This window comes from Cryptomeria japonica, chromosome 6 (genome assembly GCF_030272615.1).
Source record: "Cryptomeria japonica chromosome 6, Sugi_1.0, whole genome shotgun sequence".
NCBI classification, from domain to species: Eukaryota; Viridiplantae; Streptophyta; class Pinopsida; order Cupressales; family Cupressaceae; genus Cryptomeria; species Cryptomeria japonica.
The window spans coordinates 49,562,766-49,579,110 of NC_081410.1; the positions used below are offsets into that span (position 1 = coordinate 49,562,766).

Consider the following 16,345-nt stretch of genomic DNA (forward strand, 5'->3'; position numbering starts at 1 on the left):
TAAATATATCATATAAATAAAAATAAATGACATAGAAATAAATTATAGGCATTGTAATGATATATACCTTTGTGCATGAGTTATTCATCTCCACTGATCTCTCAGGCTGCTGTTACTACTCCATAAGAAGGTTGCTTTGATCCAATCACATGCTTGCATAGAGCTTTCAAGACTTAGTAAATTGGGACAAAGAGGAGAGTGGTTGAAAAAAGAGACATGGGTAGCATAATTTGCAATAATGGCAACTTAGGCAAGTCATTTGCTTGAATCTTTCACTGCAATAATATGTTGCATTGACAATTGTTTGCCCAGCACATGTCCTATGTGGATTACGCACTGGATTTAGATCAGAAACCTGCAAACATTTATAAAAGAAAAATTTCAGAGCTGAACATGCCAGAAATCTGTTTTTAAATGTGTTTTTTGTTTTGCCTACTTTTTTTTGATTGCCTTAGTATGTTCTGTGGACACCCAGGATGTGGCCTAGACACTTGTTGGTACCCATGGATATATATTAGATGGGCATACCTGGAGTGCCCAGGAAGCACCCAATCTCTATTGGTGCTTGGTATGGCCCTGAGTACCTGTGAATCCAGCTTCATACTATTATTATAATTTTTATTTTTTCATTATCCATAAATCTTTATTTAAGTTTTGAACTTATAAATTTTTTATTTTTGGTTTCCAGTTTGAAATTCACTAACATAATGGCATTTCCTCTTTTATTTTGGTATTTTTTTGATAATGAAATTATATCTCTAAACACACTGGATTATAGCTTAATTTTTTTTTTGTTTAAAATATTTTGTGCCGTCTTCTGGTAAATGTATACATTATCTATTTTTTTATGAATGCTGTACCCAGCCATATCAAGCTATATCTATATTAGGTGTTTTTGAAAAATAGCCGTTTCTGAATCTGATATTGTATCCATATTGGTGTCCATGCAACTTTGGTGTAAATGGTTATATGCCCATGGGGCAGTTGTAAAATGGTTGGTTGAATGAGAGACACATTTTCTAGTGGTTTGCGTGTCTTTTAAGTAATGGTCTCTCCATGAACTATGAATCACTATTTAGAGTTTTGTTTTCAAAATTTCATCTGCATTGTATTTATCTTCCTTAAGGGAGAAGCATCAAGAAAAATACCTTCAAAGTTTGAACATGTATTCTGTAAATTACATTTGCTATTGTTGATGTTAATTATATTTATTTTTAATATTAATTTTTTATATTTCTTATTAGATATTTATATGAGATATTATTACTTTTGCAGGTCCTTTCTGTCGTCGGCCTTTTGCAGGATGATGTCGATCCAATGGTATCTGTAATGAAGGTGGAGAAGGCACCATTGGAGTCATATGCTGACATTGGAGGTTTAGATGCTCAGATTCAGGAGATAAAAGAAGCTGTTGAACTTCCTCTTACTCATCCTGAATTATATGAAGATATTGGGATCAAGCCTCCAAAAGGAGTCATACTTTATGGTGAGCCAGGAACAGGCAAAACACTGCTGGCAAAGGTGCATCTTTTCATAGGCACTTGTTTTGTTTAAAAAATATTTGATGCTTGCTAAGAAATTGCTTTGACAATTTTCTATCAATAGTCTTTTCAAAATCTAAATAAAATTTATAAGTGAACAGACTCAATTATTTCAATAATATAATTCATTCCTTTCAACAGAACTTAGCTAGCTAAAAAGAAAATTTAGGCATAGACCTTTTCCATGAACCAGTTGTTCTTGCCAGTTCCCGTGTTGTAATTCAGTTATACACTTTGTATGTGGCTTCAGCTGGTTTAGATGTTATGTCTGCAGCACCCATAGTAGCATTCCATTTACACGGGATTGACACATCATCATAAAAGCATACATGGAATTCAATTGCTTGGGTTTAAAATGGGAAAACGATGGCTTAAACTTGGGAACTAAAGCAGATGTTTTACCTTATTAAGCAGATGTTTTACCTTATTAAAATTTGAAACTATAATTATAAAAGAATATATAGCACTTCAATTTAAAAAAAAATAAAAATGCAGCTGGCCCTCAAACTGTATGGCGTTCAATCATGAAGCATGAACTACTTTATATTTTATTTTATAATTGGGGGGATCTATTGGGTTCCTTGCCCATAACATAAAAAACTGAAAAACATCAAGGAGGTCTGAAACAAGGAGTGTCAATTTTGAGAAAAGAAGGGGCTCGATCAAATGAGGAAAATCAAAAGTAGCCTACTACACTAAAATCTTATCATCCTGTTGGAATTTTGCAAAATTATTTCAGACCTCGTGGTCTTGAAAAATGCATTCAAATTGCCTCAAGTTTGCTTTCCGTGCTTTTGTGCACTAAGCTTCTGGCCTTTGTGCTTTGTTACTGTGCAAGTGCATTGAGCCCCTTAGTTGTAGCTCTTTTGAATCGTTTGCTAAGCTTGTACATAAATGATTTTGGCCCCTACTACTTAACTCTTGGCATCTGTAGCCATTGGTTTGTCTAGTTTCACAGGTTTGGTGTACATTATGGTGACTGGTCCATGCACTTGGTACTTTGATGCGTACTAAATGTTAACATGCTGTCGTCAGCACCCCTGCGGCCCCTCAATCTTAACTTTTCCACTATGAAGAAGGATCTTTGGTGGACCCTACTTGGCTGAGTATATTATGGGTGACGAATCAAAGCATGATGTTTGTCCTTCAACCTATTGGTAATATAAATCACTAGTTTGACAGATCATTAGCTGTATATGCTCGCCATGTGGTGGCTTCTTATTGTTGCATATGAATTACTTCACCATGCTCTTATGAAGGGGCCCACTTCTTTCTTGAGTGTGCTGATGTGCAAACCAATTTTTTGGTGATGTGTGGCTGTCCATTTGAGTGACAAACACTATTAAAGGTTTACAGGTAAAAATGATAGCTATGAGAAATGACTAGTGGGCCTGGATCGATATTGATGGTGAATGGAGTATGCTAGCTGGCATATGATGTGTCTTCGGTAACCAATAAGAGATCCACACAGTAATAACATAATGGTTAAAGACTGAACCTCCACAATTTTGTGATGCCGTTGATTTGGAGAGAAGGGAAAATCAACAGTGATGATAAACAAGTTTTGAACCTGTTAATCTGCTTGCCAAGATTGATAAATATTCATGCATTTGTCAACATATATTTTTCAAATGAAATGGCGCTGATGGGTGTGATCTGCTGCATTAAACAATGATAGTTGTTGATTTTCTATGTGAGATTATTCAATTGCACCTTAAGCTGGTTTTGATTCTGCATCTCTACAGTTGAAGGGAAAAGTTGCTGTGATCTTTTGACCCACAAAAGTGTGTTCCTTGTTGGGCATTGCTGACTGATTGTGGTGATTATACTGGTGTGTAAAAACAATTGGTGAGTTCAAATTCCCACCATGCTCGTCACTTTCATGAAGAAAAATGTAATTCACCTTCAAGATAATTTAAATTCAGACATTGCATTGTTTGCATTGTCTACACTATTTGGTGAAATATTGGTTGTAAATTGTATTTTGAAAGTAAGTGCCCTAGTTGAGCAATTTTCTTGAAAAAGTAATCATGTCTACCAAAAGGAAACCAGCCTTGGACCTAACTGAAGTACTCCCTTGGCTTTGAAGCCATTTAAACTAGCCACTAGTTGTGTAGTCGTTATTGATTTATTAGAAGATAGTAGACCCAATTACTCACACTAATGGAGGGTCTTTGTTCCAAGCTTTTCACAATAAGGTGAACGACCACATCCTTGCCTTCAATGGATGCAGGTTTTATTTAGGGAAGGTCATTGGCCCTAATTGTTTTATTGACTCAGACTTGGTTGAATGGACAAGAAAAATGTACAACCCACCCTCAGGTTTTCATTGTATATGATTTAGTGGTGTTAAATTTTTCACTATTGAAGAGGGTCTTTTCCACAGGATTTTTCTACCAAAATTTGAAGCTCATACTCCCCTGGATTTAAAAGGCCTATAGATAGAGTATAACAAGCACAGATATAGTTGTAGGATGAAATAGTTGCCCAATTTTAGGTTTAAATATCATGGACAAGAGCTGGAGCCTATCTTATATTGAGAAATTGAACCCTTTGACATAATGTCATTTGCGCCTAATTTTAGAGATACTTAAGAGGGTATGTGTCAGGTAATGGAATAGATTCAGCCCTTACAATATCATAAAGGAGCATTGATTTTTTCCTCTCATATCAAGAGCCCACTCTATAATAATTTGTATAATTATGCTAGCTACTTGATGAAGCATTTGAGGGAAGGGCTAGAAATTCTCAAGAAGCAAGGAGGAGAAAAGTCTTTCAAGTTGTACTTTATTTTGTGCCACATTTATCTCTACATTTTTTGGTGGGTGCTAGGATCCTAGGTTGAATGTCCAACTGTATGCAAATGAATCGGGGATAGGAGTCTACAGGCCTCTACAACACTGGCCACCTCATTTAAACAAGTATAATTCTTGGGCTCATTTTTGCATCTTTGAGGACTATTTTGTGAGTCCAATCTTGAACAAGCTAGGTTTTGATAGGCCTAGACTCCCCACCAATTTCTGAGTTCCTTAAACCCTTGGATTATCAATTAGACCTCAATGACTTACATAATTGGGGATATTGATACTTGCATGAGGGATACATTATTACTTAAGTAATTGATTCCCCATATATGCCCCACAAACTGCTATGCAGGGTGCCAGCTAGAATTGCTTATTTAGAGGCTCTGTGTTAGATGAGTGGAGCTAATTATGATCACTTCAAGCAGCTCAAGAAGAGGAGTATTCTTCCTATTCTTCCCCCTCATTCCAAGGTTACAGGTTTTACTATCTTAGGTCCTGAGGGTTATGAGGGGCTGATTGATATAATTTGCTAGTTTGGTGTGGAGTTTGACATTGAAAGGAATTATGATCCTAAGGGCGTCATAAATAATAAGAAGCAAGAAGTTGGGTTAGTAGGATATCAGCATAAATTTGATGAATGTGAAGATCTCATCAGGAGTTGTAGAGATGAGAGAGAGAAAAGGGAGAGGAGGGCAACATGGTTTAAGATCAAGAATGCTGAGGGAAAACATAAGGAAAATGATCCTAACAACTTCAATGGGTTCTACTTGGAAATTAAATACCATATCCTAAAAGTTAAAATTACTTCAGATATTTGGCTTACCCAATGTGCTATGCACCCTAAGCTTTCAACAAGTGAGACCCCTGTGCCCTTTGTGCCAGCTTCCGAAAATCTACCATCCTAGCCAAGCAGAGTAGAGGCAGCTTAACAGGTGAGTAAAGTGGAAGTTATGCAAGTTAAGGGGAAATAAATATTAGTCGAACGATCTTCTGGATTACAACAGGAGGGGAAGTCATTAGATGATTCCCAAACTCCCCTAGCCCCACCTGGATGGGATGAGAATATTGATGAATCGAATCTAGTGAATGCAGAGATTTCAGAGCAGTCAAATCTCCCAAGCATTCCAGGAGAATTCAAGCCACTGCCCCTGAAGCTGTCACCATATTAAGTGAATTAGATATTAAAATAATATTCATATAATGGTCATCTTAGTCATTTAATTAGTATTTAGAAACTTCCATTTATGTCTTTTGTCTTTAGTTAGTATTAGGAAGTTTCCTTTCTATCTTTTGTGTTTCTATTCTCGATCGTTTCTGTTATGGAAAGATCGTCTTGTAATTTTCCATATAAGGAGTATTCCTCTCCTTATTTAATTACAACATCTAGTGTCCCCTTCATTAGAAGGGGAAGAGATCATGCATGATATAAGGACAAACACATGTGAAACATTTATGGCCGATGTTTAGTTCATATGAATTTGTGAATTCAAAAACTGTCTTGAGATTACCGACTTGAGGACTAGGCAAGATTTTGTAAGTGCTTTTGGTATTGACCTTGATATAGAAGAGGGAGAATCATCCTTCAATGTAAGTTGTGAGCATATCACTTCAGAGCAAACAAGAAGGTTAGTGAAGGAAAGTGGATGCCTATTGTTGCGTAGTTGGGATATAGTGTCGGCCTTTGATACCCTGAGAAGAAATGCAGAAGGTAGGGATGTTTTCTAAGACATGGAGCAAACAAGAAATTTTTATTCAGGATCTGAGTTTTGTTCACATGAGAGAACATTGGCTCTATGTGGTTAATTGCCACAGAACATAATCAGTCTCTGATCCAAGATGATTCCCAAGGATTGGTAGGATCCTTGATTGTCAAAAGGGTAGTAGATATCCCTGCTCTTGAGGCTGTAGCATTAAGTGTGCATACTGCTCAATTTAGTGAAACAGTGAAAGAAAATTGCAAAGTGATTGTGATGCCCTTCTGCAGGATGTTATTAGATTAAATCATGAATTGAAAGAGAAGGCAAGCTATATAGCAACAGATGAGGCTGTTGAAAACAGTTGGCTCTCTAGCAAAGGCCATCCAGGAGGATAAACAAATATTGTTGGAGCGAATTGAAAATCTATAAGTTGAGGTAAAGCACTTGGCTCTTAAGACTAGTCAGGATGTCGAGGATATTATTAGGAGAATCCTTAAAACCAGAATTATGAATTTAGTGAGAGTGGTAGATGATTTCTAGGGATGCTGTGGGAATTTGAGAAGCATCAGTAAGCATATGCAGGAGCTCAACCCAAGGCTGAAAATCTCAACATGAAATGGATTCCTAGGATTGCTGTCAAGAAAACTATTAACAAGAGTGTTAATTACAGCCCTGATGGTACAAAGCAAATTAATGCTGTTTTTGAGACCACATCTTTTTAGTGAAGTCTTAGCCTTCCTCTCAAAATTGCGAATACTATAGAAGGAAAAAGAGGAAGAATTCGAAGGTTTGCCTGAACTTGGTTTTACAAACATAATAAGCTCCATTGGCCAGTCAAAAGAAATAGATGTTAAGAAAAAAATTATTCGTTCATACGAACTGATTGATCCCTTATTGGTCAGCTACTGGGTGTTAAGGCCATTTCACTTGAAAGCATAATGAATAGCTTTGTCAAAGGGGTGAATGTACAGCTGGACACCAGGTACACAACTAATGTTAATAAATTCAAAATTATCTTAGATACAGTGTGGCTGTTTGACAAAGAATTCCAGTATTGGATAGAAAGGTATGCAAATCAGTAGTAGCTCAAAGTTTTTTGTTCTCTCATGCCTTGATTTTATGCCCATGTGTTATGGAGCATTCTAATGCGTTCATTTCAGGAAGCTGAAATTGAGTATCAGTAGAAAGTGGCAGCATTTTTCCCTTGTTCTTTGAGCCATGCCTTTTGAAGAATGATAGAAAGTCTAGCATAAGGTATGTATTGATGTTACACATGCAATTTTGTCTTGATTTAAGCAATTATTGAGGTGACACGAATCCTAGAGACTTCTATTTTTAGAAGCTCTGAGCCTTGCATTGTGCATTTATTTTTCTTTTGCAAGTAAGAAGTCCAATTTTGTTAGTTCTAACTATGGAAAGGGAGGTTCTGGGACGAGCTTTGAATTTTGTGTCACAATATTGCTCATCTTTGTCTTCTTGTTGGGTCTCTTTTGTGTTATGGTTATATGAGTGGAGTTCTCCAAATTAGTCTAGCAATCATAGACTTGTCTTCCAGAATGAACAACCATAGTTAGGGACTTGCCTTTTGTCCTTGCAATAGTTTGCAACATGCTGCTAGGAAGAAGCTGTCTGCCATGGGTAGGCTTATCAAGGGGAACAAAATCTCCGTTTGGCTTGAAGCTTTTGAGAATGAGGATGAAGGTTCGTTCAATGGGACACACAACATGCCTTCTCAGCAGGGAGATTGAAGAACAACAAACTGTTGTCGCTGATTCGCTGCCACCTTTTTTGACAACTCTTGGACACAACTCGTTGTTTTTGTGCATTTGCTTGGTACCATGTGTCTAATGATGCTGTCTTTGAAGATGCAGTTATTGCTATTTGTTGATATTCTATTTTGCAAGGTGAAACTTAGCTAAGGAAATCTTCCTTATGTCATTCAGAGGGATTCTCTGTCACGTGTTACCTAATGAAATCAGAAAACCAGGCCTACATGAGCACTTATATGAGTGCAAACTTCTTTTAACTTCGTATTGTAAAAGAAGTTGATAAGTGACAACCATCTGCTTGAGGTGAGCATTGTCTTCTTCTGTAATTAGGAATTTCTTCTCTTTGTACAAGGAACTTCTTGTTAATGTTAATAGCTAAGGTCGGATTCCTTTTGGACCAACACAGATAATTTAATTGTCTAATTGGCCTATCAGCCTTAGACAATTCCATATGTTGATCTAATAAAACAATTAAGATGTCACGTGAGCAAATACGATTTGCTTAATGTAATAAGCCAACTTATATTTGTAAGCTAAACAACTCATAATCCTGCCACCCTTAAAGACGTGATTGATCACAATGAAGAGACGTGATGTTTGATGCTATGGCTGGCTTGTTAGAGAAGTTGTGTTGGTTGAAGGAACCTATGATCGGGTATATGTATGGTCTATGTATCGAATCATTACCACTGAAAAAGATATCGTGTATTCATCTAGCAGACTGTATTCCTTGATCAGCGAATCAACTATTATCTCCAGCAGTTTGCATCACTCTCTCAGCAGTTTGTTGATAATTATCTACAGCACATTGAAGAATACATACCCCAGCAAATTGTGTATTATCAAGTTGTGATCTTCATATTGTTTTGATTGATTCTAGAGTGAATCTGCTTATTGCTAAGTTACCGGTTCGGGTTCGGGTACCGGTTTGGGTTCGAAGAACCCGGTACGCCGGTACGGCAAAATTTTGAAAAGGGGTTTGGGTTCGTTTGGGTTCGTTAGTACAAAAACATGTAAATTATATATGTATGCAACCTATAAGCATGAATTAAGATTAGCATGTCACATAGCATCATATAAACAACAAAACCAACATAAACTTGTAATCGTAGCATCATGATCATACCATAACAGCATCATATACATCAAGTCTAATATCAAAATGATAAAATATTCAAGTATCATTGTTTCAACTTTCAACAATTTAAAGTTTGATCATTAAATGGATTCAAACTAAGAACATCCAAGTTTAATTTTTCAAACTGAGGACCTGGATTTTGCCGGCAACACCCCCAACGGGGTCTGGGGGCAGCGCCCCCAGCGGGATCAAGGGGCAGAGCATCAGTTTTCTGTTTTTTTAAGACATCTAATTTTCTGCTTTTAAGGTTATAACTTTCACTTTTTACAAGGCGGAATTGAAAAAAAAATTAAATTTGCATTGTTTTTTAACTTTACGGGCCGCCCAGCCGCCCAGGTTCGACCCCGGGTTCGACCCCGGGTTCGACTGGGTTCGACTAGGGTCGAACCCACTCTAGGTTTTTCGAACCCTGGTCGAACCGGACCCGTACCACGGACCCGGTCGAACCCAGACCCGTACCAGGGGGGCCCAGAGGCGAACCTGTTAACTTAGGCTTATTGTATAGATTCATAGTGTGAAGCATTTGTAAAGACATTTTGTTAATACATTACAAAAGATTAATTGCTGGGTTTTTCACCTTCAAGAGGAAGGTTTTCCCAGGGTAAATTCTGTGCATTTGTGTTTGATTTACTGTCTATCTAATCTGATCACTAAAACTTAACACTTCTGAGAGGAAATTTGTGTAACACATGGTGTAGGATTTCAGGATAATCCTAGTATATGAAATCAATGTAGTGAGTTCTTTGTTGAAGTCTCAGAATTGTTTCCTATTACTCTGATTGCAGTTTTGTGAGGTGTAAACAAGCGCGGTATTTCATGTTAATGATATGTTGGTTATTTCCAGGGATGCTGTAAAATATCATGTTAAATGTTTTGTGTAATGTGTTTTCTTCCATTCTTAGCAACAAAATTAAATTCTAGCTTAAAGGATTATTGAGTAGAATTTTGGATTAAAATGAAGAGCCAATCAATGACCTTAACTCCACACAGTGCAGTTAAATATTTTCGGGTTGCTTGAACTGTTTTGCATATTATGATATCCCGTTGCAATATGTGTCTGATTCTTGATACTGTACCCAAAAGAAAAGGCACCAATCGTTTGTCTTTTCCCAAATTTCCACAATTCTTCCATTGCTACCCTGCTTCATCTTTAATTTAAATAACTTATGATTGATTGTTGTTAATATGAACATTGCAGGTCAATCCAAATTCTATTTTACCTTTGCCCTTGTAATTGTTTATGGGATTTTTCTGCCTCATGAAGTCATCTACATGCTTCTCAATAGGTTAAACAGTCTGGGCTAGTCACAACAATATTGGGGCCAGCTCTGTGTCATAAAGATTGGTCTAAAGAGTAGAAACTGTCTGTAAAACATGTCAAAATTTTATTTGAGATCATCATACTGTTAGTGAACCTATAAGAGAATCAATATGGAATACCTCCTAAGTCTGGCAGAACTCAAGGATGGAGAAAGTGTAACGACCCCGGTTAGAATGGGTTGGCTTCCTCTTTTGCCAGTGTGTTTTTATTAGTAAATAAATAAAGTCTCAAATAAATCAAAATTTTTATAAATGAAATTATTAATAATTTGTTTTCCTGGGCCAACTTGCTTTATATAGGGAAATTTTATTAAATAATTGTGTCGGTACCTTTAGGCCTACCTCGTGTCAGTTTTGTGGGCGGTTTTAATAAATGAATGCTGGGTAAAGAGATGCATAAAAATATTAGTTTGAAGAAGCATTATTTAATGCAACTCGTTACTGGGATGGAAACCTCAGTAACCCATCGAGCTCCTGGATGCCAACCTAGGGGATTTGGTTCAGTCAAACCGATCTTTCTTTATCAGAGTTTTTGCCAGTGCATAGTGCCAGTCTCTCAGACTCAAACCTGAGTAGCTGGACTCATCCGAGGGCACTCAGAAAAACAGGCATGGGTTATAAAACAGGAAAAAACCCCAACACATCCCATGGCCTCTATTATACAACCAAAGGAGGCTTCAACAGTTAAAATCAAGCATAAGATAACAACAATCTTTTTCCATTATGGGAAAGAAGTCCCTCCATGGGCCAATGTGATCCATCTCCAATTGCATCCTTGGCTTTCATTTTTAACTCTAACCTCTCTATTTCTGTTTTTCTCCCATTGCCATCATTCAGAAAATATTTTTTGGTGCTTTCCTGCTGTGATGGCCCTGGGTTCACCCAAGGTCCAGCCTGGGCACCCTAGTTGCCCTGTTGCCCTAGGTCCTTGGCTTTCATTTTTAACTTTAACCCTAGTTGCCCTGTGGGTTCAATGGGTTGGACATTGGGCAAACCCAGGGTTGCTTCAGGCCCAGATCCCATTCAGAATCATACTTAATTCAAATATGTGGGCCTAAATAGGACCTTGTAACACAGTGGACAGGTAATTTTGAACTATCTTGTCTGTAATAATTATTGATACTTACCTTTGGAGGTTTACTCGCATAGCTGTACAGTCGCAAACTAGCCCTCACCTAATTTTGTGCATACATTCGAAGTATGCTAAGATTACTTGATTTTAGAATTTGTTATCTACATTGATGCAATTAAATGGCGCAGGTGTGGTTGGATTGGAAAATTATTGGATTCCTTGCGTCCTGGTAGTTTATTTTGTTTTGACCTTTTTTATTTTAATATTTAATTGATCATTCCCAGCAAGTATCAGCTTGTTATGGGTATGGATATTTCTATGGTATACATAACATTCATGTCCAGCCTCTAGAAAGCACCGAAGACTGGGTTGGTATCATATATCTGTGGAATTGAATGTTTATTTATTTTGATAATAGCTTTATTTATATCCGGTGGATGGATACTGTTAGTTTCAGTTCTATTCTTATTAATATACAGGTATTTTGTTTTAGACCTGTCTTTGTAGTGTATTTTACATGATTTTCTTCAATACTTGTGTTCTTTTTTCTATTTTTACAAAACATTTTTAAAGTTTTCACTTGACAATTTTTTGAATAAAATGGTGCAGGCTGTTGCTAACTCAACTTCAGCAACATTCTTACGTGTTGTTGGAAGTGAACTGATCCAGAAATATTTGGGAGATGGACCAAAATTAGTGCGAGAACTGTTTCGTGTGGCTGATGACCTTTCTCCTTCTATTGTTTTTATTGATGAAATTGATGCTGTGGGCACTAAAAGGTATAAGAATGCTCAGGTTTTCTAGTTACCATGTGTTATTTTTCAAGACTTATTAAAGTTAAATTTAGGTTTGTAGTCCATCTGATAAAATTTTATATCACTTTTAATGGCTTAGGGTGTTTATTTGTCATTCAGGCTTCTAATTTGCTTCCTCTGCAGATATGATGCTCATTCAGGGGGTGAGCGAGAAATACAGCGAACAATGCTAGAATTATTAAATCAGCTGGATGGCTTTGATGCAAGAGGTGATGTCAAGGTTATCTTGGCCACCAACCGAATTGAAAGTTTAGATCCTGCTTTACTTCGTCCTGGTAGAATAGACAGAAAGATAGAATTTCCTCTGCCTGATATAAAAACAAGGAGGCGAATATTCCAGGTATTGTTTGGTTCCTAATGATTTTTTTTCTTTCAAACATTTTTAATTGGCTAAATTTTGATTTCAGTTTAATATTTAATTAGTTCTATGTCAAGTTACCAGTTTGGGGTTTGTGTACAGTGGATATATAGTATATACACATTTCAATCATATATAAAGATCTAGTATCTCTCGATTGTATGTATTGATTAAAGAAGAAAAATTTAAAACTATAAATAAATTGAAGTTTTTAGTTGTTTTTTTTTTAATTTTTTTATATTGTTGAAATAATTTAAAGTTAGCAATTTTAATAGGTTAAATAAATTAATAATGTGTATTAAAGATTAGTAAATATTATAAAATTTAAATATATCTCAGCATGATACGAAAATACAGTTTTTCAATTTATTAAGATGGAAAAGTATATTTAAACTTTAAATTTGCTTTGTTATTGTAAATTTTCTAATTTAAATATATCTGAACACGGGGAAACAAAATTTAAAATAAAAATGCTGTCAGAGAACAAAATTAGTGGGTGAACTTTGAGATCCATGGGGAGAAAAAATACATGATTGTGGCAGGGAAGAAGAAATAAAATTATAAAACCTGTGGTCAAAAGGGATAATGTTTACTGTGCAGATGTGGATGCTGGAAAGAATAACGCAGTCTGTGCTGTTTGTAATCCTTGAGTAAAAGAGAAATGGCGCTGGGATTGGCGAGCTGCAAGGGCATTTAATTCATTTTTTTCCATGAAATGTGATGACTTTCTTGTGGATTTTGCCTGCTGCAGAGTGAACCAACCTGTTTTTTTGTCTTTTCCCATCATATAAAAAGTTAAAAAGACAATATTATTATTTTTTTTAAAATTGTTTTTTTAATCCCTGTGGCTTCATCTGGGTTCTGTCTGGGTTCACCCAGGATTAACCAGGTTGAATCCAGCCCTTTTTGATGGGACCCTGGGTGTCATTACAGTTGAATCAACCTGGAATCTGTACTGGGTTTGAACTGGACCTGGTTCCAGGCCACAGGCCAATGAACTGGTAACATAGGGCTAATGTGGGGAGTTTTGTCTAGGGATTTCTAGCTCTAGTGTTGTGAAATTTCTGATTTTTCGTCTCTTATCAGTGCAAACTTGTTACCATCTGGTTTCTTTCTTTGTTGTAGATACATACTGCAAGGATGACACTTGCAGATGATGTTAATCTAGAAGAATTCGTAATGACAAAAGATGAGTTCTCAGGAGCAGATATCAAAGCTATCTGTACTGAGGCGGGGTTACTTGCTTTGAGGGAAAGGCGTATGAAGGTGAGCGTTTCAAAACAAAACTATCAGATTATAGGTTAGAATTAGCGATGACATATTTGACAAAGATTAAATAGGCTATTATTATGTGCCTTTGTTTCTATTGGCCCTTGTCTTCTATATTTGGATGGTGATATGCTATCAATTCCTCTAAGTCATGTTTGCTATTTTACATTATTCTAGTTAGAATGTTCTCGAACTTATCCCAACTTCCATTATGTTAATTGATCTTTCGGTATCTTGAAATTCTAAAGTAATGGAATCCTTTCAGGTAACTCAAGCTGATTTTAAAAAAGCTAAAGAGAAAGTTATGTTCAAGAAGAAGGAAGGTGTTCCTGAAGGTCTCTACATGTAATGCTCTGTAAAAGCATATCAGAATCAGTCAGATTTGTGAATGGGATGGGCATATGTTCAGTAAGTAGGCTGAGATGTTCGACTGATGATATGCACAATTATTTGGAGCATTCAGATCATATGATTGCCATGCATGTGTGGCTTGTGCTCTTCTTTAATGAACTCATATAATTTCTTTATATTGAACCAGCAGGTTCAAAAATCTGCCATTTGTTGGGGTCTGTGAAGAAATATTAATTCTTATTGGTTTTGCAAGCAGGCTGATTGCCATAAAGTTCTTTTTTCAAAAAAGGGTAAACTTGAAAGTTGAAGGCTTGCAGGTTGTCTGCTTCTCAACTACAAATTTAGTTGCCAAGAGCTATTTGTGAATGGCTTTTCTGAACGTGGTATTGGGTATGTAATTTATGGCTCCTCTTGAGAGGTATGTCTGTTATTTTATTGGGGGATTAAATAGCAAAAGAAATGTACTTTATAAGCCACATGTGCACATGTTTGTTTGTTATTTCATTGGGATTAAATAGCATAGAAATGTACTTTATTAGCCGCATGTGCGCATGTTGGAAGACTGTTCTCTCTAACAGAAGGTCGGTTTTTCTCATTTATCTCTTGTATATACTATAAAAATTGTGATTGCCAGATAGCATCTTTGTGTAATCGTGAATAAAATTGAGTGCAAATGTTGCTTTGTTATACAAGTGAGGTATTGAAGAGCCCTTATGTATACCTTATATTAAAATACTTTTTAATTTGCTTAGAATTGGCAAGGTAGCATAGGTTTGGGGGTGCAGGTACTTGTTTTAGTTGCAAACCCCTATAACTTCGGTATTTGGTTATGATTGGTGTGAATAACATTAAGAACTACTCGTAGAAATTGACCTGAAAATATTGAAGTGTATCTGAAGCTTGTGAAATAAATTTCATGAAAATTAGAAATCTTATGGCAATGGAAAAGTTGAAAGACAGATCAATGAAGGTTATGGTTGAAACTTGATATGTGTCATCTAGGGTGGAGAGATTCTATCAGTATATTTCAATGATTGTAGAAGGAAATTGCTTATACAGGATTTTGCACCTCTCTGTGATGATAGATCATCATCAACTGTGGTCAATTCAAGAAGTCATTTGCAATAAATTTTTCTACAGAGAAAGCAGTTATGAATTATTGGCTGGGATACCTCCCCCTGTAGCTAGATAATTAGCAACCATGTCTACTATGAACGAAAGCTAGGTTTCTAAATCTCTTTAATATAATCTCACAGTTCTGGCCATTCTGCAGAATATCAGTTGTTAGGTGTTGAATTCACAATCTTTTATAATGAGAATGCCTAGCACGTTTGCCTTGCATTGGTTGTAACTTGTACTTGGTGTGCTCTTTACTTCATCTCCTATGTTTATTCTCCATTTTGTTTTGGATCTACCTTTGGTTTGAGTTCCATTGACCTTTTTTAATCATACTGGTTAATGTCAATCTCATTTTCTTTACATCATGAATAAAACCCTGTGCTTCAGTTTCTATATGAAACACAAAATATATGTTAATATATATTTAAGCTGTATGGATTGAGTAGCACAAATTGTTATCCCAATATGTGTCATCGTTAACACTCAAGCTCACATGGTTTTCTTGCTGGTTCTTTCCTCCAGGAGCCCTTGAACCAGTTGATTATTATTATTATTAATATTATATATTAGTGGCTTGCCACTTTCGCAAAAAAACAAAACCCTCAAGCTCACATGGTTTGTGAACAAGCAAGAAATTAAAGACATGACATTTCCAGTCCATTAGAATTAGTTTGACAGCTTCTGGCAGAAAACTGTGTTCTGCCAGAAGCTATCAAACTAAGCAAGAAATTAAGCGAATGGTTAATATCACTAACTGAATAGTGCCTTCTTTTGTCCTTATCATATAATTTCTTATTTTTTATACTTTGATTTTTTGGTTGGGTAAGTCCTGCTGAATTCATCAACCACTTATTCTTGCTATGCTCATTTACCTGTGCTATATATGAACGTTAAAGTTGTCAAACAAAAGCCATCTATTGATAATGTTGATCTATTAAATGGACGGCCTAAATTAATAACCAAGGTGGATTGTCATGGTTCTAAATTTCCTGAACGATGAATAAAATGCAAGAGTACCACAGAATTTTGGTTTAGAAATAATATACAAGAATATCTATGAAAGGCTTAGGCCTTTTAAAAGTTCACATCGAG

General features: G+C 36.1%; 1 protein-coding gene across 3 annotated transcripts in view; it reads left to right on the forward strand.

The window, feature by feature from the left end:
- The window catches only part of LOC131079414 (26S proteasome regulatory subunit 4 homolog A), a 33,864-nt gene extending 19,038 nt beyond the window's left edge, over positions 1–14,826 (forward strand). The window contains exons 2-7 of one of the 3 annotated variants that reach the window (XR_009113975.2): positions 1,276–1,521; positions 11,951–12,120; positions 12,280–12,496; positions 13,640–13,780; positions 14,049–14,191; positions 14,325–14,826. Coding sequence is in view for 1 of the 3 variants with exons in the window: in XM_058017352.2 (XP_057873335.1) it covers positions 1,276–1,521; positions 11,951–12,120; positions 12,280–12,496; positions 13,640–13,780; positions 14,049–14,132 (858 nt within the window). In the remaining 2 variants the exon portion in view is untranslated. Of the gene's footprint in view, positions 1–1,275; positions 1,522–11,950; positions 12,121–12,279; positions 12,497–13,639; positions 13,781–14,048 lie in introns of all 3 variants that reach the window. The other 2 variants (XR_009113976.2, XM_058017352.2) reach the window with 2 other exon arrangements.
- The last annotated feature ends 1,519 nt before the right edge of the window (positions 14,827–16,345 follow it).